The sequence below is a fragment of the Carassius auratus genome, chromosome 45, assembly GCF_003368295.1.
Source record: "Carassius auratus strain Wakin chromosome 45, ASM336829v1, whole genome shotgun sequence".
Taxonomy (NCBI): Eukaryota; Metazoa; Chordata; class Actinopteri; order Cypriniformes; family Cyprinidae; genus Carassius; species Carassius auratus.
In genome coordinates, this window is record NC_039287.1 from 19,159,464 (window position 1) to 19,184,543 (window position 25,080).

General features: G+C 35.9%; 1 protein-coding gene across 1 annotated transcript in view; it reads right to left on the reverse strand.

The window, feature by feature from the left end:
- The window catches only part of LOC113063498 (cyclin-dependent kinase 19-like), a 50,402-nt gene that overhangs the window by 24,580 nt on the left and 742 nt on the right, over positions 1-25,080 (reverse strand). The window contains exons 2-7 of the mRNA XM_026233949.1: positions 20,559-20,634; positions 13,793-13,903; positions 13,090-13,230; positions 4,824-4,881; positions 3,629-3,760; positions 3,405-3,548 (exon numbers count right to left, since the gene is read on the reverse strand). Of these exons, the coding sequence (XP_026089734.1) occupies positions 3,405-3,548; positions 3,629-3,760; positions 4,824-4,881; positions 13,090-13,230; positions 13,793-13,903; positions 20,559-20,634 (662 nt within the window). The remainder of the gene's footprint in view (positions 1-3,404; positions 3,549-3,628; positions 3,761-4,823; positions 4,882-13,089; positions 13,231-13,792; positions 13,904-20,558; positions 20,635-25,080) is intronic.

A 25,080-nucleotide genomic window follows, 5' to 3' on the forward strand; every position in this document is an offset into this window, starting at 1 on the left:
TTCATTAGCTTGGGTTAAACTAATTTTACTTTGTTGGATCAGCAGCTATGCTAATGATGTCTCTATTTGTTTCTATGTTTTGCCACGGGATTTACATCCCGTGGTAACTAGGATTTACACAAGCTCCAGTCTGGATCCAGAACACCTGAGAAGAGATGATGCTGACCCTCAGAGGACCTCAGATGATGCTAACCCTGAATCAACAAACAGAACTAACTATTATTGCTACATGTGTGACTGCATCATATAATAACTATTAATTAATAATATTGATAGTTCATCGTCTAGCTGACTACGGCTTGTATTATTATTATTATTTATTTTTTTCTAACATCCTGTCAAACGTGCACAAACTATTAGCTACTACTAAATATAGTAGAAACATAATTTTCTGTAAAGTTGCTTTGTAACGATTTTTATTGTAAAAAGCGCTATACAAATAAACTTGAATTGAATTGAAAATATTGTTATTTTTCTTACAAAAATGCCTCCATTTGCTACAGAAGGGCTTTGTTCAGCCCCTGGAACCATGTGAGACACATTTTATTAAGGATATTTAACTTATTTTGGACTGATGCACTGCAACACCCCCTGAGTGGCATTAAACAGCTTAAAAGATCAAAGACAATGTTTATATATAACTCTGACTGGATTCATCTGAAAGAAGAAAGTCGTATACACCTAAATTCACTTGAGGGTGAATAATTTATGGCCTAATTTTAATTTTGGGGTGAACTAGCAGATTACACACACCTGATTATCATTGGTTCTGCTTGTTTGTGATCTTACGCAAATATGCGCAGTTCTTGTTAGATTGTGTTGATCATTGTGAAAATTATCTGTGGCTGTATTCTTTAATTTGCTCATTGTCAGTAGATCAGCCATAGATCTTTACTCTCCTATTGGTGCATTTATGGGATTGCACTTTTCCAGCACTTTTGGATGGGCAGAAAGCACAGAGTCTATATATACTGCCAGCTACTTTTCTTGTGTTCAACTGCTGCACCATTATTGTGGTATAATCATCCCACACTCAGATAAACCCCCAAAATAATATAATTTATTCAACAAATCAATGACATGTTTTTTAACGACTTCACATTATGTAACGAGTAATGTGATTAAGTTAAAAAAGCGACTCAAAACAATAACAATAATATATAAATATATAAATGTAGGAGCTAAGCACGGCATGGAGCATCACACCAAATGCATTAATGAGCAATAACAGCAATTTTAGGATTATTGTAATTAAAATGGCTAAAAAATTACTTGGCCTATCAAGTTTTACCAATAAGTGGCACTGTTAAAAAAATGAATTTGGTGTACTCTGTGTGACTTTTCAATAACACACACAAAGTTTGGTGTTAATATGCCAAAGCATTCCAGAGATACAGCCTCAAGTGTCATTTTGTCATTGTGCCTCAAATTCGTCGCTGTGGTATGCGAAAACGGTTTTGTCTATCGACACAAAATCCATAACTTTGTGTCAGCATAGTCTGAAGATCATCTGATTCGAATTTGGTGAAAATCGGACCTACGGTTGATGAGGAGTTCGAAAAAGTAGGTTTTCAACATAAATCAAAATGGCTCAATTACTCTGGCATATTTGGTATCTATGTTATCGGCATAAGCCAGGGAATATTTTGAGCCCAGTTTCATTTAAATAGGCTAATGCAATAAAAAGTTATTAGCATTTTTAAAAGTGTAATTATTCATGGTTATTTAATGGTTAATTACTCTTGACCAATAGGTGGCGCTGTTACCAAATTTATGTGGCATGGTCAGTGTGAGGTGACAATGACACATATAAAGTTTGGTGCAAATATGTTGAAGCTTTCTTGAGATACAGCCTCAAATGCATTTTGGCATCCTTCCAGCAAATTTGTTGATGCGCTAAATGAGAACCGTTTCGTATATCGACACGAAATCCATAACTTTTGGTCAGTGGGGTCTGAAGATGATCCACGTCAAATATGGTGAAAATCTAGGTATATCTAACGGTCTAGGAGGAGTTCGGAAAAGTAGATTTTCAACATTATTCAAAATGGTGGACAGGAAGTATTAGATTCTATGTTCTCGGCAGGTCACAAAGAATATAGGGATACCATTGTCATTTCAATAGTCTAATTTATTCAAAAGTTATTAGCATTTTTTTGATATTTCATTATAACACTTGACCACAAGGTGGCGCTGTTTTTGAGTACCTTCAGGGCATGGAGCTGAATATTTTTGTAATTATTTTCGTAATGATACGGTAATGCGTTTAAAAAATACAGCATTTTAAAACATAATTCAAAATGGCCTACGCCTAAAATGGCTGACACGGGAAAATTGGATATCATTCGACTCGACATGACCCACCGAATCTAAAGAGACCAGTTTTGTGATTTTTGGCCAAACCATTCTGAAGTTATAAGCAAAAATATACATTTTTCATATCTCCTGACCACTAGGTGGCACTGCGTCAAAACACTCCAGGTACGCTCAGGTCATGCTTGTTATAAAACACACCAAGTTTGGTCTCAATACATCAAACCGTTGCCGAGATATAGCCTCACATGCATATTTGCGTGTTTTTCATCAAATTTGTTCACGTGTTATTCGAGAATGGTTCGACGAATCAACTTGAATTCCATAACTTTTAGACAGCATTCTCTGAAGATGGTCTGAGCCAATTTTCGTCAAATTCGGACTAACCGTCTAGGACGAGTTCGAAAAAGTAGGTTTTCCGAACAATCGAAAATAGCGAAAATGTTGGGGTTCATTCAACTTGGCATGAGCCAAGGATTCAGAGGAAAAAAGAATTTCAATTTTCTGGCTTATGGTTCAAAAGATATTAGCATAAAAATATTGAAATTTTGGACAAGTGGTGGCACTAGAGAGTTGGAGTTAGGGACTTCAAATTTGCTGTAGTTAATGATGGGAATGTCCTCTATCAGTGTGCCAAATTATACAACTTACCCGCAATCGGTTTTATGGGCTGCCATAGACTTGTGGCGTAAGAAAAAAATGACGCTAATGAATACTATAGGTGCCTTGCACCTTCGGTGCTTGGCCCCTAAATATATGCAGTTAATATATCAAACTTGCAACTCAAATACGTGTGGGAAGTGAACCCAAATAAGGACAGAACAAATCAGGCTTAGAAGAAAGTGAAATTTTTTTAGAATATTTAAACTTAAGGGAAATGCAAGAAGCAAGTCAAGAACAGCACTAAAAGAAAAAGAAATGTAGAACTTTAAATAGTTTTTCTATTCTAAAAGAAAATAAATTTCAGGTCTTCCAGTGATGTAAAAAATGTTTATATTTAATTAAAATAGAATTCAAATGAATTAATGAGAGTAGAATACTGTACTGAATACAGAGTACAGGTGGCCATATGATAAGTTAAGGTTAGTCACCTGCTGGGAAGCCCATGACACTGAATATGCGATCTAACTGGTCGTGATGGAAAGGATTGCTGGTCTTTATGTCCTCTTGACGGCAATGAAAAATTGGTTCTGACGTCAACAGCTCTGCAAAGATACAGCCTATTGCCCAAATATCTAAAAAGTAAAAGAATATTTAGTACAGATAACAAAGAATGCAGACAGACAGCCTGAAATGCACATATCACATAACTTACCAATTGCTTTGGTGTAATGTCTCGCCCCGAGCAGTAGTTCGGGTGCTCGGTACCAGAATGTGACAACCACTGGGTCCAGATCAGCCAAAGGCTTCAGTGGAGAGTTAAACAGTCGGGCAAAACCCATATCAGCTAAGACACACAAAGATATAAACCCATCAATACTCCACTCTGATAACAGTGACTTACTTGTTTTTAGATAATTTCAGCTTAAGGTGATCTATAATTTTTTTTTTTTTTTAATACATTTTTATAAAGTTTTTCATGAACATCGGAAGAGAAGACTTTCTACAAAGTAATGAACAGCCATTGGTATGCATTTTAATCAATATGAAACACTGGTGGGTTTTAGAGGTCATGAAGTGACATGAGATGTGGCATCATAATTGTAAAAATAATTGTATTATTGAAATAGTATTTTAATAATAAATTATTTAATATTTGTGTTATACCATTTGATCAGTGTTGCCACGTCTGTGGTTTTCCTGTTGAATGTTGCCGTGGTTATTTTTAAGTCTGCTCATTGAAGCAAAACTCCCCGTACCCCCAGAACACGATTTCAACAGAGACGGAACCCCCCTGAAAGTACCCCCTCCCCACGGAATGCGATTTTGGAGTGGATTTTATGCAATTTTATAGATATTTTTATCCTTAACCTGATAGTGCTGGTTTTGTTGTGCAGACCTGGAAACCCTGCATCTGACCTATATAAAAGTGTATATTTTGCTATTTTCAAAACTTAATGGAAATTGTTGGCCATGTTTTGTCCCATGTGTCATATAACCCATGAGAAATTAAATAAATAGTTGTGCTGCTTACGTGAAGTGGCTCCAATACTCAAGTGAGTCAAGATAACATTGAAAGCCACAGTGTAACCAAACACAATAACAAATTCCACAGGCTGGTAAAAATAGTGCCCACAGCCCTCACAACCCCTATAGTCCTCACCCAGAATAGTATCTTATGTAAGACAATGGCTTTACATTTGCTCTGACTGACCCTACAGCCACATAAGCTCTCTAAACCTTGGCATTATCACCTAAAAAACAATCGTTTGACCAAAAAATGATTCAGCAGAATTACTCAAAATCTGATTTTCTTCTCTAATAATTTGCAACTTCAATAAAATAGATTTTCCACTGAGGAAATCTTGATAATTATATTGAAATCCACTGTAGTTAGTATGGCATTTTACCAATTTTGACTCTTCCTCGTTCTAGGCCTTCCCCCATGACCAGGATATTGGCAGGTTTCTGAAACACAAAGACCACAAATTATATTGTAATTAAGGTTCAGAGGCATGCGGCACCATTTGCAGCTTTAATAACGTTATAACTAGGGATGCACCGAAATTTCGGCCACCGAAAATTTTCGGCCGAAAATGGCCTTTTCGGTTTTCGGCCGATAGACTTTTATCACCGAAACAACACGGCCGAAATGTTGTGATGACGCAAACAGAAACCGCGACCTGCACGTGCACATGCATAGCGCAGACCACGAGCTCCACGCGACATTCACTTAACACCAGTGAGAACATTCTCTCTCTTCGTATTCCTTTATTCGCAGCACTAAAGCGTCTAGTAACAAAGAGATTAAAATGGACCACGAAGTAAAAACAAAGAAAAGTACAGTCTTATAGAGTCTGTTAGTACACGTCTCTCTGAGATCTTTTCGGATCCTCTGCACTTCATCGCGAATGTGCTTGATCAGCGTTATAAAGACCATTACTTGGATGCGGAAATAAGGCAGCGCGCACAAGAAATTATCCAGGCCGCGCTGGATGCGAAAAAAAAAGCTTGAAAAAGCTCAACTGCTCAACAGCTAGATGGTTATCTGTCTGAAGTCCCCATCCCCAGAAGTGATAACAGTCTTGCCAACTGGAGAAGTAATGCACTTTCTAGTCCTACATAGAAAATTTCAAATGCACTTCACCTAAATGCACTTTGTTTTTATGAGAGAACAGTTCATTTTAAAACCTTTCTGTAGGCCATAGGCCTGTACATTATTATTAAATATACACATGAGTGGGATAAATAATTTGTTTGAATTTTATTTTATACTGTGCATTGTTGCAATGTGCTTAATAAATATTTGCATCATTTGTAATTATGTTTTTTTTATGGTTTTTGTTTTTTTAAATAAGTTATGTGATTGTAATTATCTTTGAAACTTTAATATTAATTTATGCAATTGCAATGTCTTAATTTTAGTAAAGTTAGTACACGGTCATAGCAATAAATGCAATGGTACTAATAATTGGCATAATTTCTTTCGGTGTTTCGGTTTCGGTTTTCTGCCTTGGATTTCTCTTTTTCGGTTTTCGGTTTCGGCCAAGAATTTTCATTTCGGTGCATCCCTAGTTATAACTGAATCAAACAGGCAGTAATCAATCACCATCATCAGTAACAACAGAGACAATCTAGAAGAGCAAACTGTAACAGAGTGAGGGTCGAGGCAAGCGGCAGACAGGGAATAGTGAATAGAGTCCAACAGTATGGTCACAAGGGCAGGCAGCAGAGAATCACACGATGTCAAACAGTCCAGGGTCATACACAAGAGGTCAAACTAACAGGAAGAAACGCTCAGAAAAGTAGCTGGGACAATACAAGACTTAGCAATGGGTAAGAGTCCGGAAGCAGTTTAAATAGGGGAGCTAAGGGGAAACACCTGTGCTTGCAATTAATCCTAGGCACAGGGATTATAGGACGTCATGAAGTCCATGAACATTAGTACTCAGGAGAGGATTCCCTCCAGTGGCAATCGGAGAGAGCCACAGAGGCCTGATTTGTAACAGAGCCCCCTCCCTGAGAGCGGGTCCTGAAGCGAAGAGGTATTCAACACCAAGGTCAACTCTGTAGGGCTGCTCTGCAGAGTTGAGTTCATGAGAATAGAAGAAACAAGGGTTGAGTTTGAGAGGATTACATTGTCTCTCAGCGAGTATGGGACGAGTCCATGGTGAATGCCATGGTAGCAGACAAAGACCAGAGCAGACAATGTCTGTTTCCTTTTATCATGGAGGTGAGAGGGGATGCAATGATGCTGTAGTCACTAATGAACTGTCTGTAGAAATTCGCAAAGCCCAAGAAGCATTGTAGTTCCTTTATGGTCATGGGTTGAGGCCAGTTGAGCACAAACTGTACCATTTTATCATCCATTGCTACCCCATCTGCACTGATTATGTAACCAAGGAAGAATGTTACTGTCTGGTGGAACTCACATTTCTCAGTCTTGAGATTATCAAAGCTGATTATCAAAGAGTCTCTGAAGTACTGCCTGTGCATGTTGCACATAGGAGTCCAGGGTATCCAAATAAATTAAGAAATATTTTATGTAGACAATGATCCATAGGTTAAGCATGTCACGGAACACAGCATTAATGAAGGCCTGGAAGACTGAAGGACTGTTGACCAATCCGAATGGCATAACAAGATATTCACAGTGCCCGGAAGTTGTTGAGAATGCAGTTTTCCATGCTAATTAGGTTGCACTGCGAAGTTCGAGCTTGGTGAAGTATTTAGCTGTGCAAAGTTGTTCTAGAGCTACAGGAACTAGAGGCAGGAGAAGACTGTGGTAATCAATGCATGGTCGGAGGCCTCAATCCTTTTTCTTTATGAAGAAGAAGCCTGCTGAGGCTGGTGAGGTGGATGGTATAATGAACCCTTTAGATGAACCTCTTCTATGTATGTCTTAATTGCTTCAGATTCTGGTTTGTGAGGGAAACCCCCTCTAGATGGGGTTCCTCCTGGAATCATGTTGATGGCACAGTCACTGGATCAGTGTGGAGGCAGTTGTGAGGCTTTTGTCTTACTGAAAGATTTGATAAGGTTGTTATATTCAGGGGGTAACCTCGGAACAGGTGAGTTCACTATAGATTGGACTGCTCATGAATAAGGATGAGATGAAGTGGTAAGTAGACAGTTATGCTGGCAGGAATCAGACCACTGAACAATTTGTCTGGTTGTCCATGAAATCTGAGGATTGTGTCTCTCTAGCAAGGGCAGACCCAGGATGATGGGATTTTGGGGAGATACGATGACGAATGGTTTCAGTATGAAGTATGCCAGTTTAAAGACAATGATCCTCGGTGATGAATTTGACTTGGCCTGAGCCCAAAAGACGTCCATCTAAGGCTGCCACTGCCACAGGTGATTCACATGGAAGAAGAGGAAGATTATGAATATTGGCATACTTTATGTAGATAAAATTTCCTGCAGCCCCTGAATTTATCAGTGCTATGGTATTAGTACATATTTCATTACATTTAAGGGTTACTGGAACTTCTAGGCAATTTGTGGATTTGAGATTGGAACTCACTGCAGGGAAGCCTTGAGAGGTAGGACGAGTAGGGCAGGAAGCTTTCAGATGGCCGGACAAGCCACAGTAGAGGCAAAGATGATGGTGAATACTCCTCTCTCTTTCTTAATCAGTGAGGTGAGTGAAACCAATCTGCATGGGTACGGACTCGGCGGAAAATGTGGTTGTTTGAGGGTTCACAGGAAGGTTGCAAGGGCGGTGCTCGCATCAGATTGTCAATGCTGATGAGGAGATAAATAAACTGTTTAAGGGTTCTCCCCTTGTCACGACAGGCGAGCTCAGACTGCAGTTCAACTGTGAATGGTTCATCCTCCCAAGTAATTGCTCTCCAGGTTCCTCTCCACCTGCTGAATGCTCAAACACCTTGCGGAAATGTTTCAGGAAGCAATCAAATGATGGAAAAGACAGCCGTTTCCCCTCCCAAGCGGTGGTGGCCCAATCCAAAGCTTGTCCAGTCAATAGTGAGCACACAAATGAAATCTTCTGAGGGGTATAATTGAGGTTGTTGATAAAGAAGCATGGAACATTGTAATAGAAAGACCTTACATTTTACTGGTGAGACGTCACATTTCCAGGGAAATGCCAGACGATTCATTTATTTTAAAACACACACCCAAACATTAGGATAATGGCAGAATAAGATGGTGTCTGCAAAAATATGAAGCAGTGCAACTGTTTTCAACATTGATAATAATCAGAAATGTTTCTTGAGCAGCAAATTAGCATATTAGAATGATTTCTGAAGGATCATGTGACACTGAAGACTAGAGTAATGATGCAGAAAATTGTGACACTAAAGACTAGAGTAATGATGCAGAAAATTCAGCTTTGATCACAGGAATAAATTTAATGTTACAACATATTCACTTAAAACATTTTAATACATTTAATTTTGACAAGTACTGTATCTGTTCACGCCTGCATGAACCAAATAGCCATGACACCCATTTTGTTTAGGGAAATATTCTATTTCACAGTGAAGCTGTGGCAGGTGCTGATCTATCTATCGCTCTTCTAAATGAAACAGATGAAATCTTCATGAAAATAAGTAATATTAATTGTATGAAACCTAACAAAAACCTTTTAGAATTCTAATAAAGCACACTATCTTTCAAAGATACTCATAACGACACATGTTTTTTATTTTAACTTTTATTTAGTTTTAGCAGCATCAAACATTATTACAAAAATAATTCCAAACGTCCAAACTGCACAGACTAATTTTTCTGTCTTGCTTTCTCAAGATTACAAAGATTACAAATACTGTATGTTTGGAAACTAATTTAATTCCACTAATATAGACATTACCACAAAATGGAATGAACAGATAGAAAAACACAGATACATCATGCATCTATATGCAGTTGTCGGTGACTGGCTGTTGCATCATTAAGTAATGATGTCTTAAAATGATTCCGAAATGCTTGAGATTCTATAAACCTTAATGAGGGTGTGTGTGCTATGGGAAGATTTCTGTAATTTACACAACCAACACTGCCATCTCAAAATTGCTGTAATCTTACACTGAAATTCACTTTAAGGAATGTGACGTCTTTTTATGATAAAACTAGCCTGGTAATAATACCAGACTCTGCTACTTCGCTTTGCTTCGTAGACAGAGTCTGGAAAGGCATAATTGATAAGCATTTACTTTCTCTTGGGGGGGGGGGGGGCGCTTGTCTGAAGTTTAAAATAATTGGTTACCCGTAAGCCAATCACATAACGTTTGGTTATGACGTGTGTTATTCGCTTGTTCAGCCACCTCAAACTTCCGCTGTAAACACAGGTATGCAAAAACAGATCCCATCTACGGAGAGCCTTCCCACTCCCTATTAAGACCTATTGTACCGAATTTTGGTTGCAGTACCACTAGAGTTCGACTGGGGGCAATCGCCATGAGTGTAAAATGAATGGTAGTCTATGGGGCTAGACGGCTAAATTTGTCCCTTTCACCCAATTGCCGTTGAGAAATCTCAGATCTGATTGTAGGTTTTGCAAGTTCAACTTGGGTTATAGGTCAAAAGTTTGATGAACGAGTACTTATGTCCTTTCGCTTTCTTACAGGTTGAGTTGTTGTTGCCCGTGACATGCTAGCATTCTGCTAATGAATGTGAATGTGTATGACGTCATTGACATTTTAAAAGACTTTTTAAAGCAAATAAGTGACTAAAAAATCTAACACCCAGCAATGTGTAATTTCTTTGTATCTCCTTTCGAATACAACATTCAATTTACTAGACAAAAAATTCTATCTTGAGAAAAATGGATTTTGTGATTCACCATTTTTCAGAATGGTGAATCACATTTGATCAGAAGCATGGTTTGATGCAGACAATAGCCAGTTTTCAATCCAGCTCATTTGCATTTAGAGATGTCAATATTCGTTCATTTCCATGGTCGATCTTCATTTAAATTAACAATCAATTAATAACCTTAATACTGCAAAATGTGTCTGCAGCGGTATTATTATTATGTGCAAAAGCCACTTGGAAATTAAATTAAAGGGGTTTTAGTCTGAATAAAATGCTAGTAGCAGGACTGTAAAATGAATAGATGTGATTATGATCATTTGATAAAATGAAGAGAGCGCGCCATACACTGGAGATCATTTTACTTTGTTGACTGTTTCCCGTCAAGGAGACCGCTGAATGCGCCTCTTTAAATGGTTTCGTGGTGCACGTTGTTGTATTTTAAAACGCAATTGCAATGTTTTCAAATGACACTACAGTATTAAAAATAAAATGATCCCAAACGTCACTGTGGCGCTTGTGGCTGTGCTGCGCAGTAAGTGAACCGCTTTATTCACATCAAACATTTTATGCAAGTATTATGACCAGTACTTTATTTGATCCTGTTCTGCAAAATGATTGATTTAGAATTTTTGCGTTCCGGTAGGCCTATTTTTTATTTTTTTATTTTTCTGGCATTTACAGTGCATTAGATCGTGACAGTTCATGCGTGGCTGGCTTAAGAGGACGAGCGAGCGCGGGTTTGACTTGATGTATTTGGAGGTTATTGCTCATGCCTTGTTCTGCACATATCCAAATATTTCCATATTCTAAATGTATCTGAATGTTAAACTATAATATTTTTAAATTTTTTTTTAATGTAAACTAGACGGAAAAGATCATCCTCTTCACATGAGCAAAAACGTCCTTGGCATAACAGCAGAGTGGACCGGTACACTACGGTCTATTTAAACTGACAAGTGTAACCTTTTATATGTTTTGCTGACTGTACTTTAGTTTAATAATGAACAGACTGCGATATAAGTTTGAAATTAGAATGTACTTTAGATGTTCTGTGTCATTTATACCAAACACAAATGTTTCTGTTTGCTAGTGTTTGCAGCACTACTATTATCTATTTTTTATAAATTATTTTTTAGTATTTTTTAGTTTAATTTATTTTTATTTATACAATTTTAATTATTTTATTTAAATGTATATTTAAGTTTACATTTATGTTTCAACAAACTTGAAAAATTCTGCTTGATAAATACTTTGGATATATTTTTATTTTAATACCGTGCAGTGCACAAAATTAAGATTCGAGAGATGGTTCAAGTCAGTGCTCAATAAATGATGATAAGTTTAGAAATGTTGTGCATCCACTTATTATTAGTGTGACATTTTAGCATGCAAATGAAGGGGAAAACTTCAAGATATCGGCCCTAAAAATCAGCAGCACATATCGGCTGACTCTGACCTCTAAACATTGGCATCAACTATAGAAAAACCCATTTCGGTCGATCTCTAGTGCCTATCCCATACCTTTGAGGAAATATTGAATAAAGTCATTATTATTGTTTTCTTTGTGCACAAAAAAAAATAAAAAATTATAGCTTCATAAAATTAAAGTTGTCACCTGGATTATTTTAACAAAGTCCTTCCTACATTTCTTCCTACATTGCCTTCAATGTGGTAATTTCCTTGCTGTCTATGCAGGGTCATGTTATTGATCGACACACCAGAGATTGAGGTGATTACATCACAGTGACACTTTCCACTGGATTCAATCCATATCAGTCCCAGTCTGTGCGCTGATGCTTTTGACAAATGTTAAAATCAGCTGTACATTGCACACATATTTTAGTTTAGTTAAGATAAGACTGGATAATCCAGTGATGGATTGGGTTTGTAAACACAACTGAGTTACCGGAAAAACACCTGAAAAAATAGAGCCTAATACAGTCAAAATACAACTTTATTTACTTCTTACTTTGACTGTCAAATAGTTCCTTGCCTAAACTATTTGCATACATGGTTGGAACATGTAGTCAATGTTTTAAATAAACCAAAGAGCACCTTTGCTCACAAAATGCAGACATAAAATGTAGAAAGATACTTTTATCAGACTTTTCTGTGTAGTGCATAATATTGCATGCCCATAAATCACCTGTATTGCGAGTTTTCAATTTCAAATGAGCAAATCATTTTACTTTTCTTGAATAAAAATAATCACTGACAAATACTACTGACAACCTCTCTCCCCCAAAACATTTATTAATAATTATTTATACATTTTTGCCTTTTGTTTCATCATTTCATTGCTGAAAAATGGATTTAAATTCTGCCCAGAGACACACTCCACAGAAAAGTAACATTTCGTTTTATGTTTACTGTATGTCTCCATCAAAGAAACAGACTGACTGCTCTCTGGTTGCAGTTGCAGTTGCACACTTGATAATCCACCACAATAACGTAACACGTTACTTTTAAAAGTAATGTTCACACAGAACAAGATGATATTGAAGTGTAGGTACCTTTTTCACAGACTGATGACAACACCGTGCCATAACAGTAAATCTAGCAAATTTCACTTACATAAAAAAGTGCATTTAAGTGATTTAAGTGACAAAAAGTAAGTAAAACTTCTGCTAAGGCAGTGACTTTCTCTATTCTAATTGACATCACTGATTCTCTTTTGGAAAATAAGATATAAGTTATATTCTGAGGACAGTGGAAACAGTCCTTCCAAAATACAAAAGCATTGAATATCCTGCTGTTCCTGTTACATAACATTTATGATTCATGTAGCCAAGGCTTAAGTGAATGTAAACAAACGGGACAAACACACACACACACACACACACACACACACACAAAGCAACAATGGCTTCATATCAGGTTTATGTTTGTACTCACCAGATCTCTGTGCAAGACCCAGTTGGCATGCAGGTAATGGATGCCGTCTAAGATCTGGTAAAGCAGAGACTTCACCATTCCCCTCGGTAGCTGCATGGGTTTCTTGTTGGCCTTTGATGCTCGATGAAATTTTATGATGTGCTACAACATATTAAAGTTGTGTGTTCAAATTAGCTGATATATATTATCATAATAAATCTTTTCCCTCTAGTTGTTTTGCTGCTAAGGTCATGCACGACCAAATTAAGATCAGTAATATTCCATCTCTCCTGATCACTTTGCACATTTTTTCACTGATGAGGCGGCATCAATCAATTTTCACAAACAATATTAATCAATTAGAGGACCCCTGCAGATCCTGTATGTCAAGGTCAATAAGGGCCAGATTTACTAGACAGGGCGAATTAGTGTGAGAACGCAATCACATAAAAGCACAGATGGGAGTGGAAAGTTCTGCATTGATTTACTGACAATGTGTGAAACAGAGCAAACCGTAGTAAATCCTGTTGCACCAAAGAGGGTTTGCACTGGTGAAGCTGTTAATAAATCTTAAAATACTAGATTTCAGAAAATATCAGTCTCTTAAAATACTCTGAAAAAATATTACATTACATGTGCAATGTTTGTTCCGGTTGTGAAATGTGATGCACCTCACCAAAAACAGATTATAAAATGATAATAGCTTGAGTGCATGTGTACTCACCCACAGGTCATGCTCTGCATAGTCAAAGAGGAGCCAGACTTTGCGGTCACTGTGAGAGAGAAATACTTTCTGCAGGGCGATGACATTTGGATGTTTTAACTCTCTCAGCAACTGCAGAAAAACAGAGAGACATATTCTTCTGTTCATTTTCCAATTGTCTTTAATACACATACAAGTAAAGGCATTTAAACGTGAAACTTTCTATCACAAACATTGACCCTGTTTACACCTGGTGTTAACTTCCATCTCGAGCAATCCCGTCACAATTGGATAGCCCTAATAAATACACGAACAAATGATGTTCAGCATCCTGAAAGTGGTCCAAACTGAAGTCAGGATTTATCTCCGTTCTGCATAAATATACTTATGTGGCCAAGTGTAAATGAAACCCGCAAACTCATCCAATCTAATCAATCAAAATGCATGTAGCATGCAATCGAAAAGGCAACATTTGCAGTGTTAACACTAAGGGCACAAACATGCTAGTATTTAGACTTCTTCAGAATCCCTCCCATTTTAACATTTCCTTAATCGTACATTAAATAAAATCCCCATTAATTTGTAAGTAAAGCAAAACCTCTGCCTGAAGCATGTACCTTTGACAGTAGTCTTTTTTGACCTTGTAAATACACCAAGAGGTGACAGTGCTTGACTTGGGGTTGTGCTTATAGGACTTGACTAGTTAACCCATTAAAACACGTCATAAGAAAAATTTTTGTCTAAGGATCTTCTCTCTGCTAGTTCTGGTCTGATCACAGAGAGCATTTGAATGAGATTATAGAAAATAAAGGAGGTTTCACTTCTTACTACTGTATACACAACTGCTCACACTCACAAATCCCTTTGACAAAAATGTAAAAAAAAAAAAAATCATTATGAAATAAAGGGTCTCTCCGGTACAAATTGGCCCCCTTTTATTCATTACTTTATACAACCTCTATTTCCCTAGATAACAACTCTGAGTTTTCTCCTATAGTGTCTGATGAGTTTGGAGAACGTTGAAAATATAATAACAAACAACAACATGCAATTCAATATTTCGGTTAAAAAAGGTCCTAATGAAGAAACCTAAGTCCATATAACAATTCCCAACTGATATTAGCCATCCTCAACACCTTTTACCCCGCTCTGGAACAGCATGAATACTGCTTTTACTTTTCAGCAAAGTCAGAGAGGTCAGATATTCAGATATGTTTGATGGTAACAACACAAGTCCAGGCAGGTAGTCAGACAGTGCGTGACATGTATATCAGCAATACACTTCTCAAAGAATCGCTTTGACTTAAACAATTAAAACTCTTTTCAATGGACAACATGTCTGCAAGCAGCAGAACAATAATGCTCCGTGCCGTGACTCATAATGTGGCCTTCTGAGACCTCTACACCCATGGCATTTCAGGCTCAACAACAATGTTGTTATGCAGGTGTTTTCAATCTCAGGAAAGACCTGCAGCAATTGTGCTGCTACTGAATCAGCTCTATGTTAAGATACTTTGATAATCCTGGCATGCAGAGCTGTAGTAAAGTGCATAAACAAGTTTTCGGTATAGTTCTTGTGTTGGAGGCTCAGACCTGGCACATTGTTTTGGAGTGTAACAATAACAATGAAGGACACAACCAAGTCATATCTCAATACCAGAATATCAAAGACTTGACAGTGGCTTCTTATTTTTTACTTAAGTCAGAAATTAACCACCAATAACATCCCACAGCTTCTAAACACCTAAGCAATGTGGTCACATTTCAATCAGAAAATGTAAGAATGTTATTTCAGACTGTTGCAGCAGAACTGAACTATCAAACTATAATAGGGCTCTGAACCGGCTCAAGGAACGAAAACCAAAACTAAATTTTTTTGACATGATCAGAATCAGAAACAGAAACAGAAACGAAATCATATGTTATAGTTCTGAACAGTATCGAAATTTTGAAATGGCCATTATGGAGAAATTGTTAACGTAAACGGGCTAATGTTAGATCTCTATTCTTTCCTTTTCTTTTTGAGTAAAGAAAATGCTGTATTTTATTATTATTATCATTATTATTATTATTAGGCAATTTATAGGCAAAGTATAAGATATTGTTATTAACTGGCACTTCTTCCATCCGAACCAGTTTCGGAAAGGTAATAATGTCAGAGGAACACAGGAACAGAAATGTTAAAATATTGATTCTACTCGGAGTGAACAGATTGAACTTTTTTTTTTTTTTTGTAAGCCCTGCATGTAACTAATAATCATAATTAAAAATAATAAACATGTTGCAAGAAAAATGCTAATAAATACTTGAGATTGAATTCAAATGTAAATTACAGAGATCAAAAATGTGTGCTTTATAGGCACAAAAAGGGAGAACTAATGCACGGGTATAATGTTAAGAAGAAGAAAAGCCTGTAGCTTTAAGATTTGCCCTTAAGGGACAGATGGTTAAGCAAAGGAAATGTTGACATTTAATGAAAAAAAAAAGTGTATATATATATATATATTTACAGCAGTGCAAAAGAACGTGGGTTTGATTCCCAGGAACAAACATACTGTAAAAAAAATAAATAAATGTATATCACTTTGGATAAAAAGCATCAGTTAAATGTAGTGCATTAATATTTAAAATCTTGTCATGCGAAGAAGTGACATTGCAGTCACCATTAAAAGTATAAACTTTGAAGAAAATGAACAAATCTTTATTCTAGAACATATGATATATGTTCGACATCTTCAAATGTTCAGGTAATCAAAAGCTCTTGCAAACAGAGAATCCATCATACAGATGATGTTTTGCTGTGTTTGTCTTTGGTCTGTAAAACTGCCGTGGCTCTTCAACAGGAAGCCGCTGAACCTGTTTCGTGATCAGTCTGTTCAAATATGGTCACACCTTAAAAGGCTTGTGATCACAATTCAGTCTTTCCAGAACAAACTGATTCGGACCAAGAGAAAGACAACAGTAGTGCTGACGTACATCGCATTTCAGAGAGCAGCTCAGAGGAGAAAATATCAAGCCCTGTACATGAATTCACCGAGCACCGAATCCCATCCTTTAATCCACAAGTCTCTTTGCAAATTAAGCTGCATTACATTATGACAAATCCACAATTAAATGAATGCCTTTTACTCTTGATTAGGTCTTCTGTTTAGCAATAGTAGTGTTTATCCTGCGTCCTCATGTTTACAACAAAACTGTTACATAATCTCCACTCAGTTTCCTCAATGTATCATTATGCCCATAAAGAAAAAAAAAAGCAGCATCAACTATGACTTAAGACCCAGAAAATTAGCATAATACCAGAAAAAAAAATTCTATATTTTAAATTTGAGAAAATCGAGCAAAAGTTTCCATTTATCAAAAGTTCTTTATCGAGCGTTTGAGTGTTTTAGATCACATCTGTGTTGGGATCGGTCTTGCTCCGTCTGCATCAATGAATGTTTCACTCGTTTTGCACATTTAATAACTAATATATTATTCTTAGGCTTGGTTTCAGAGACGGATCTTAGACTTAACCAGGATTAGGCCATAGTTTAATTAGGACAGTTAAGTAATTTGTATTAACATGCTTAAAAAACAAAACAAAGGCACTGATATATTTTAACATCAGTGAGTGCAAATTTCTTTCAGTTGAAACAGCTTAGAATTACCTTTTAGTCTGGGACTAGGCTTAAGACTTGTCTGTGAAACCAGGGGTTAGAGTTTTGTGATTTAATCACAATAAAGACACACTTCTTGATTGATGCATCTGAATCAACAGGATCTCGGTGTCTCCCTGCCAAACTCATTATTGTTCCCGTGAGAGCGGGTGCAGACATTTCTGTATTTAATGTGTCGGATTCAAGTCTCATCCGCTTCTAGCTATTTTTAGCTGAACAAAAAAGCTTGTTTTGCTGCTTTGCAAACTGGTGTGTTTTAACATGTTATTTTAATGTATTATATTAATTATGAACACACTGGTTTGTAGTGCACATAGTTTGACCATTTACTGCTCTTTGTTATTATTCCTGTTCTTCCACTACAGCGGATAATGAAGTCTCGCACATTCACAGAAAATGGCTTACTTCCGCATTGAAAAACAAGGTGGATATAATATGACAACAACTGATGCCCTGGATGACCTAATGCAGATTATGTAAAATATTTGGGAATGTATTCATACCACGTACCTGGATACTCAGAGAACATATTTCATACACACTCAAGAAGTCAGTTCTTCATTAAAGTCAACACAATTCAATACTCTGAAAGTTTCCCTTTTTTACTTACATTAACTATACTTTTCATTAAACATTCCAGCTTCCAGTATCTCATTAGATTATCATCTGAACATTGCCCACATATTTATCAATTTATTGTACTAACTTGATACACACCCTCAGTAATTTCAGACGCATCTTCAGTGATTTGACTTGGGAACCGGCTCTGTCTCAACATGATGAGTGATTCTTTAACGTCTTCATTTTTCATTTTTAAATGCTTTTATGTGTTCTACTCTTCTTTCTACAGGCCAACGAGGATTCAGAAAGAAAACGCACAGGGTTTGTTATAGCAACAACAACTTTCACTTGTATCTCGTAACAGATAAATGACAGATAAACTGCAAGCTCTCGTTTGTGTTGTTAATGTGCTTTTTTGTGAATATTTTGCTTTGTATATGCAGTTCAACAGCATTATGTTTAAGGATAAACTTTATTACTTAACTGAGCCCATGCATTTTAAACACTAGGTGTTCTTGCTCCATCCAAGCAGGAAACGCACGTCCTTGAATGAGTGCTATACCATATTTACTTCAACCGCTTAGGTGATGTCATCATGACCCATTTCAGGGGCAGCTAAAATTACTATTTAAAATCAGTCAGAGCACATAATTCTTCTTCATATTAACAAGTTAAGCTTCATTAATGCATAGGCTCCTCACTACCGATCCCCCCACATGTAGTTTTAATGCGCCCCCAAACCCTAACCCCATGTTGAGTTCCACAAGTCTCTGTACTGGGACCGAAGGTATTTTTCCAGTTACACCAGACTAGTTGCTTCTGTTGTCACTTCACTACACTGCTCATACTACACTCCTGTATCTAGCTCTGTGATCATAGTATCAGACATCTCAAACAAGCCCTAGGCAATGAATGTTTGCATGTTTGTCGTAGATCAGATTCATTGCATTCCACTGCGAACCAAGTTCAGGATTTTACTGCATCAAGTTAATTCTTACAAACCAACAGAACGGTTGAGTCACCAGCCACATTCACAAAACACCTCTTCGAAGAACTCACTGTTACAAGTCTTTAACAAGCATTTCAGTCATTTTTGGTACGAAGACATAGGCAAAGAAGATAATAAATTGTAACAAGTTTTGAAGAAATGACAGAAAGTTTAGTTTAACACAAAGTTAACACACAAAACTATGAAAGTTTATCATGAATTCAGTCATGCCGGCTTCACACTTTCAGATAGAAAGAAAATATGTTCAGGAAAAACATGACAACACAGTTTTAATTTTGTGTCAGTCATATGATAATAAATGCACTTTTGTCGTGTGATTGTGGGAGAGTAAAGCTGATTTGTGTGACCCAAGGAACGTCTTTAAAGGCTGCTGCAGAAATTAGAAAAACAACGTTTTCCATTTTTATGCTTACAGCTGTGGTCAGGATTTTTGGCACCCTTAGTAAATATGAACAAAGAAGCCTGTGAAAATAAATCTGCTTTGTTAATCCTTTTGATCTTTTATTTAAATAAATAAATAAATAAAAATCACAGAAATCTAACCTTTCATTGAATTAAAACAACTGAAAATAGTGGGAAATCTCATTATTATTAATATATATATTAATTATATAATTTATATATATTGTCTGTTACACACCGGCCACAATTAATGGCACACTTTTATTCAATACTTTTTGTAAGGCAAAAGGTAATTTTCATGTTCGTGTTCCCCCTGGTGTGATAAACATTGTAAATATGAATGGGAATACACTTCAGATATATTTGAATATAATTGATTATAATTTCTAGGGGTATCAAAAATTGATAATAACATTTACTTAATAATGTGACCCCCCTCCCCACACACACATTCATTTCTCTTAATTGTTGAAAGGTTAGATTTATTTCATTTTTATGAAAGATCAAAAAGGAAGGATAAACAGTACAGATTTATTATCACAGGCTTCTTTGTTCATTTTTACCAATGTGCCAAAAATTCTGACACCAGATTGTATCTGCATCAGTTTAAAGGGAAACTCAACTACTATCTGCCAAAGTCAACTTAATCGAACTCTACTTCATCCCTACATTGCTTTCCACCACACAGAGAGCAAATCAGCTTTAACAGCCAGGGGTCAAATCTGGATTTCTGAAGTGGGGGAGTCCAAAGATCATGAGTTTAATCAAGTGCCCTTGACAAAACTAAATACGACCCTCTTAACCTTAAAGGAAGATTCAAAGCTATTTTTGCAAGTACCAAGTAAAAGTGTAAGGCTTTAGTTGATCTCAGTTACACACAGAGCGGTGGGTAAAGTATTCTATCATTCTAATGTCGAGATAACACACACACACACACACACACACACATATATATATATATATAGTAGCCATATAAGAATTATATTTTTGAAACAGTGTTAAAGTTGCATTAATTCATTGCAGTTATAGAACACAGAGCTGCAAACTTGCTGGATTCCTCTGTTAATAAATTACTGTATACATATTTTTAGTTAAAAAAAATTTTTTCAAAAGATAAAATTAGTTAAAAATAATGTGTTGCTTTTCAGTAACTCACAGCGATTTCCCTGCAGGCAGACATGGAAATACCAGTGCCTTCTATCTGTTTCAGTGCATACTCCTTCTCATCCTTCCTGTAGAAACACAAACACAACATTACTGAAGGGAGGAAAAACATCCACGCACAGACAGTTAATACACATTTACTATATTAAATAACCCATAACTCTATTAACATGAGAAACTCTAATAAACAACTATCTATTGTATTTCAGTATATTATATTTAAGACATAAGAACATATTAATTATTTATTTTTTAAATGATAAGGTAATGAAAGTATTTACCATTAACAATAATTAATTTACACAATCATGTTCTTTCATTTTTGCTAATATCAAAAATTTATTTTGCAAGCAATAATATTTAATTACAATAAATGACGGTGGCGTGACATTGATATTACAGAATTAAATAATAACCAAGCTATGCGAAATTTACAAACAATGTGATGTGAAAAGTTATTTACTTACTGCAGTAAAACAAACACAAATAAAATATAATCACAACTAATCTCAATACACTGTTCACAGTCAGCAAGTCAAAGAAAATGTATTAATTTAGAAAATACACATGCATACATTTTGCCTTTCAAAATGTCAAACTAATCGATATAAACACTTTTAAATAGGCTTTATCAGAGTTGATGATTCTACCAAAATACTGACCTGTGAACCAATTTCTATCTTGTAATACTGATGTCTGAAGCAATATTTGTTCATATTTCTCCTCTACTCGTGGCTATTTATTTATTGCTAATCAGGCAACTAGAATTAACTAAATATTAAATATCCATTTTCTCCAAACTAACAATGATTTTAAACCAATTGACAAAAAGATCATTTCAGTAGATGTACAAAGCCCACCTCAAGTTGACACAGGTGTAGTTCATTAATGAAAGATAAGTCTCACACTGTAAAGAATAAGTGTAATTTAACTGTAAAATATGTAAAAGCATTAGGAAAAAACTGTAAATATGTTAACAGTAACTGTAAAAGGTCTAACCACACATTTCATGTAATTTTACAGTAAAATGCTGTGAATCTTCATGTTAATCTTAATGAGGTGCTTGTTACCTCATTTAACTAATTCTTTAATCAGTTTAAATAAAGAACTGCTCTCTGAGCTGTTTGTCACTTTAATTAGACTGAATAAGCTCTTTTGCACCACAATCATTTTATCTGCACTGTTTTACATTTTTTTTTTAGTTGTATATTATTTTTAATCTGTATTTATCTGTATTTTCATGCTCTACTTTGTGTTATCTGTGTGTATCTGCTGTACATGTGGAAGAATTGACAATAAAGCAGACTTTGACTTAATTGTACAGTTTTTAGAAAAAAAAATCAATGTATAATTTAGTTTACAGTCAAAAACGGTAACACTTTAGAATAAGGTTCCATTAGTTAATGTATTAATTAACATGAACAAACAATGAATAATACATTTATTACTGTATTTATTCATCTTTGTTAATGTTAGTTAATGAAAATACAGTAATTCATTGTTAGTTAATGGTAATTCACAGTGCATTAACTAATGATAACAAGCACAACGTTTGATTTAAATAATGCATTAGTAAATGTTGAAATTAACATGAACTAAGACTTATAAATGCTGTAGAAGGATTGTTCTTGCTTAGTTCATGTTAACGAAAGTAGTTAACTAACATTAACTAATGGAACCTTATTCTAAAGTGTTACCTCAAAAACTGTAATCTGATATTCCCAGAATTCCCTGCATGACACTCCACATTTGAAATTATTTTTTGTTTAAATAGGCAAAGCTACTTGTGATAAACTTTGATTCTTCATCTGGCTTTCTCTTTCACCACCTGCATTATTATGATGAGTTCAGTATGTTATAGGAACAAAACAGAGTTTAACAGCATTGTGCGTTGTTCAACTTACTGCTTTACATTGAATTGTTCTTGTTTGTTAATTACAGTTTTTGGCCGTAAATGTGTTTACAGTTTTTCTGTATTTGTTTATAAAATTATTCTGGCAACCACAGAATGTTTCAATTTGGCATAATTTCCAAAACAATATCTATACATTTAAAAATAAGCACAATGAAACATTTAAAATGCAAAGCGTTCTTGAGTTAACGTTCTAAAAAATAAACAACATGGAATTATTCAGATGCAGTGGTTCTGGATTGTTTCTAAATTATAATAAAACTTTATTATAATATCACCAGTGGTTGTCTGCCCATCTGGTGGTCAGTTAAACAAATGGTGTTGTGTCAGACTTTATTCTGGCTTTACACGGTTTACCCATCTTTATACATCCTTCTGATAGAAATATGCATTTAGCAACCTATCATCAAACATCTTTCTAGAAAACAAACCAACAAAAAAGTTCCAAGCGATAAAAGCTTTAAAAAGAAGTTAAAGCAACATGTTAAAGTGTTTGTTACCAAATAAAATGCATTACGTTAATAATTAGAAGCATACTTTTATTTCTTTAAGCACAAGATTGTATCAATATAATATAAACTGAAGGTGTGGGGGTCACATTTACTCTTGTTTTGAGACTTTTCACAGATTAATTAACAAACAATCAGTAATTTGAGTTGAGGGCAACATATTTCCTCAAGCAGATCTCACAACGGTTTCACACTGTTCCCCTCGCTGACGAACTGAAAACTGCTTGCTTTGTGACGTTAGCGTGAATTGTGATTCTAAAATCACAGCACTACTGACAACAGAATAATAGACAGTTCTCCAAAAACACCGTTATATAAAATGTTCACCATTAAATAAATGCTGATGCAACACTGTCCAATCAAGCGCAGCTCATTACCTACAGCTGGTGTAAGCTTCACTCCTGCAGCACTAACCACTGGCCCAATCAAGCCTAATAACTAAATCTGTTATACTCTCCTGTATCATCTCATTATTTTCCTCCTGCAGTTCAGATATTGCCATTTAGACAACTTACACATGACCAATTGGAGCAATATGCACACACACAAAAAAAAAAACCTGACAATGTGCAATGAGCGGCACTGATCATCCGAACAAATAGATAAAACACACGTACATCACCAGCATATCTTTCATCTGAGTGAGCCGTTTCCAAACCGCATAATATAATGTCAAAGTTCCTCTAGAGCGGTTAAACCCAAAAAAGTAAAGAGATAGACCTGCTGATGTTTAAGTGTTTCTGTAATGTTGAAGAGGCTACGTGAATGAGGTCTATAGTGGATGTTTCTCGGCTCAATGCACAATAACGGAGCTTAAGTCAGTGCAGTGAAATGCAACTCATTACACGTTCACTGCATGAAAACGCAGTGAGAACCTCTTTTAAATGTATGCCATAATTCAATATTAAACACTGGTCTTAACTCACAAATACAGACTGGAATGTACACATATCTAGCTTAAAACAAACAAACAAACAAACAAAGGGCAGTCATGGTGTCAAATAAGTGTCATACAGAAAACCCCGGCCTCAGAAACGCTCCTTTTAACCATTTCCTGGACAGCTAACAAGCAATGAAGATAAACTGATTTATTAACTTTACATTAAATCATTTAGCAGACGCTTTTATCTAAAGCGACTTTGATACAAATGAGGACAATTGAAGCAATCAAAAAACAACAAAAGAGCAATGATATATAAGTGCTATAACAAGTCTCGGTTATTATATTAAGATTCTTCCATGAGTGGTTATACATGCTTTTGAAATAAAAAATGCAACTAGAAAAAAAAAAAAAAAAAAAAAAAAAACAACTTTGAGAGATACACCAAAAACTGACCTTCTTCAACTTACTGAAACAATCTGCAGATTAAACAGCAGCTCTGGTGTCCCACAGAATCAAAAGACATGCAGTGTAGACGTGCATACATATGAGTGCATAGTCTTGAATGTATAAGATGAACTACTAGTCGAGGGAAGTCAACTTAAACTTCCTGTTGTGAACCAGCATTCAATGTAAGCAAAGGGGCAGATACTGTGATCATGTTCTTGGTTGATGGAGATTTGAAATACTGCTGCATTCACTTCAACATTAAAGACAATTGTCATCAAGTTGTTTAAAACCTGTATAAGCTTCTTTCTTCTACTCAACACGAAAGAAGAAAACTCTGAAGAATGTGAGTAACTAAACAGCTGATAGTTTTTGCTGATTCCTCTGTACTTTCCTTACTACTGGAAATCAATGTTGACCATTAACTGTCCAGTTATGCACACTGAACAAAACATTTTCTTTTGTTCATATTACTTCTGAGTGAGTGATGTGTAGCTGAGTATGGTGGTGACCCACACCCATCCAAGTGCACACACACACACACACACACGAGACTCAAACCTGTGACCTTTGGGTAACAAACGTGACACTGACCATTAGGCCACGACTGTCCTGCCCTGCCCCTGATGTGATTTCTGTAATAGGATTGATTCAATATTCTATTACATAACAATTCTGTGATAGTCTATGAACATTAAGCTGTGCACCACGAAATCATTTCCCATGAGGCTTGCAGATGAAGGAGAGTAACTGAAGCATGCAATCA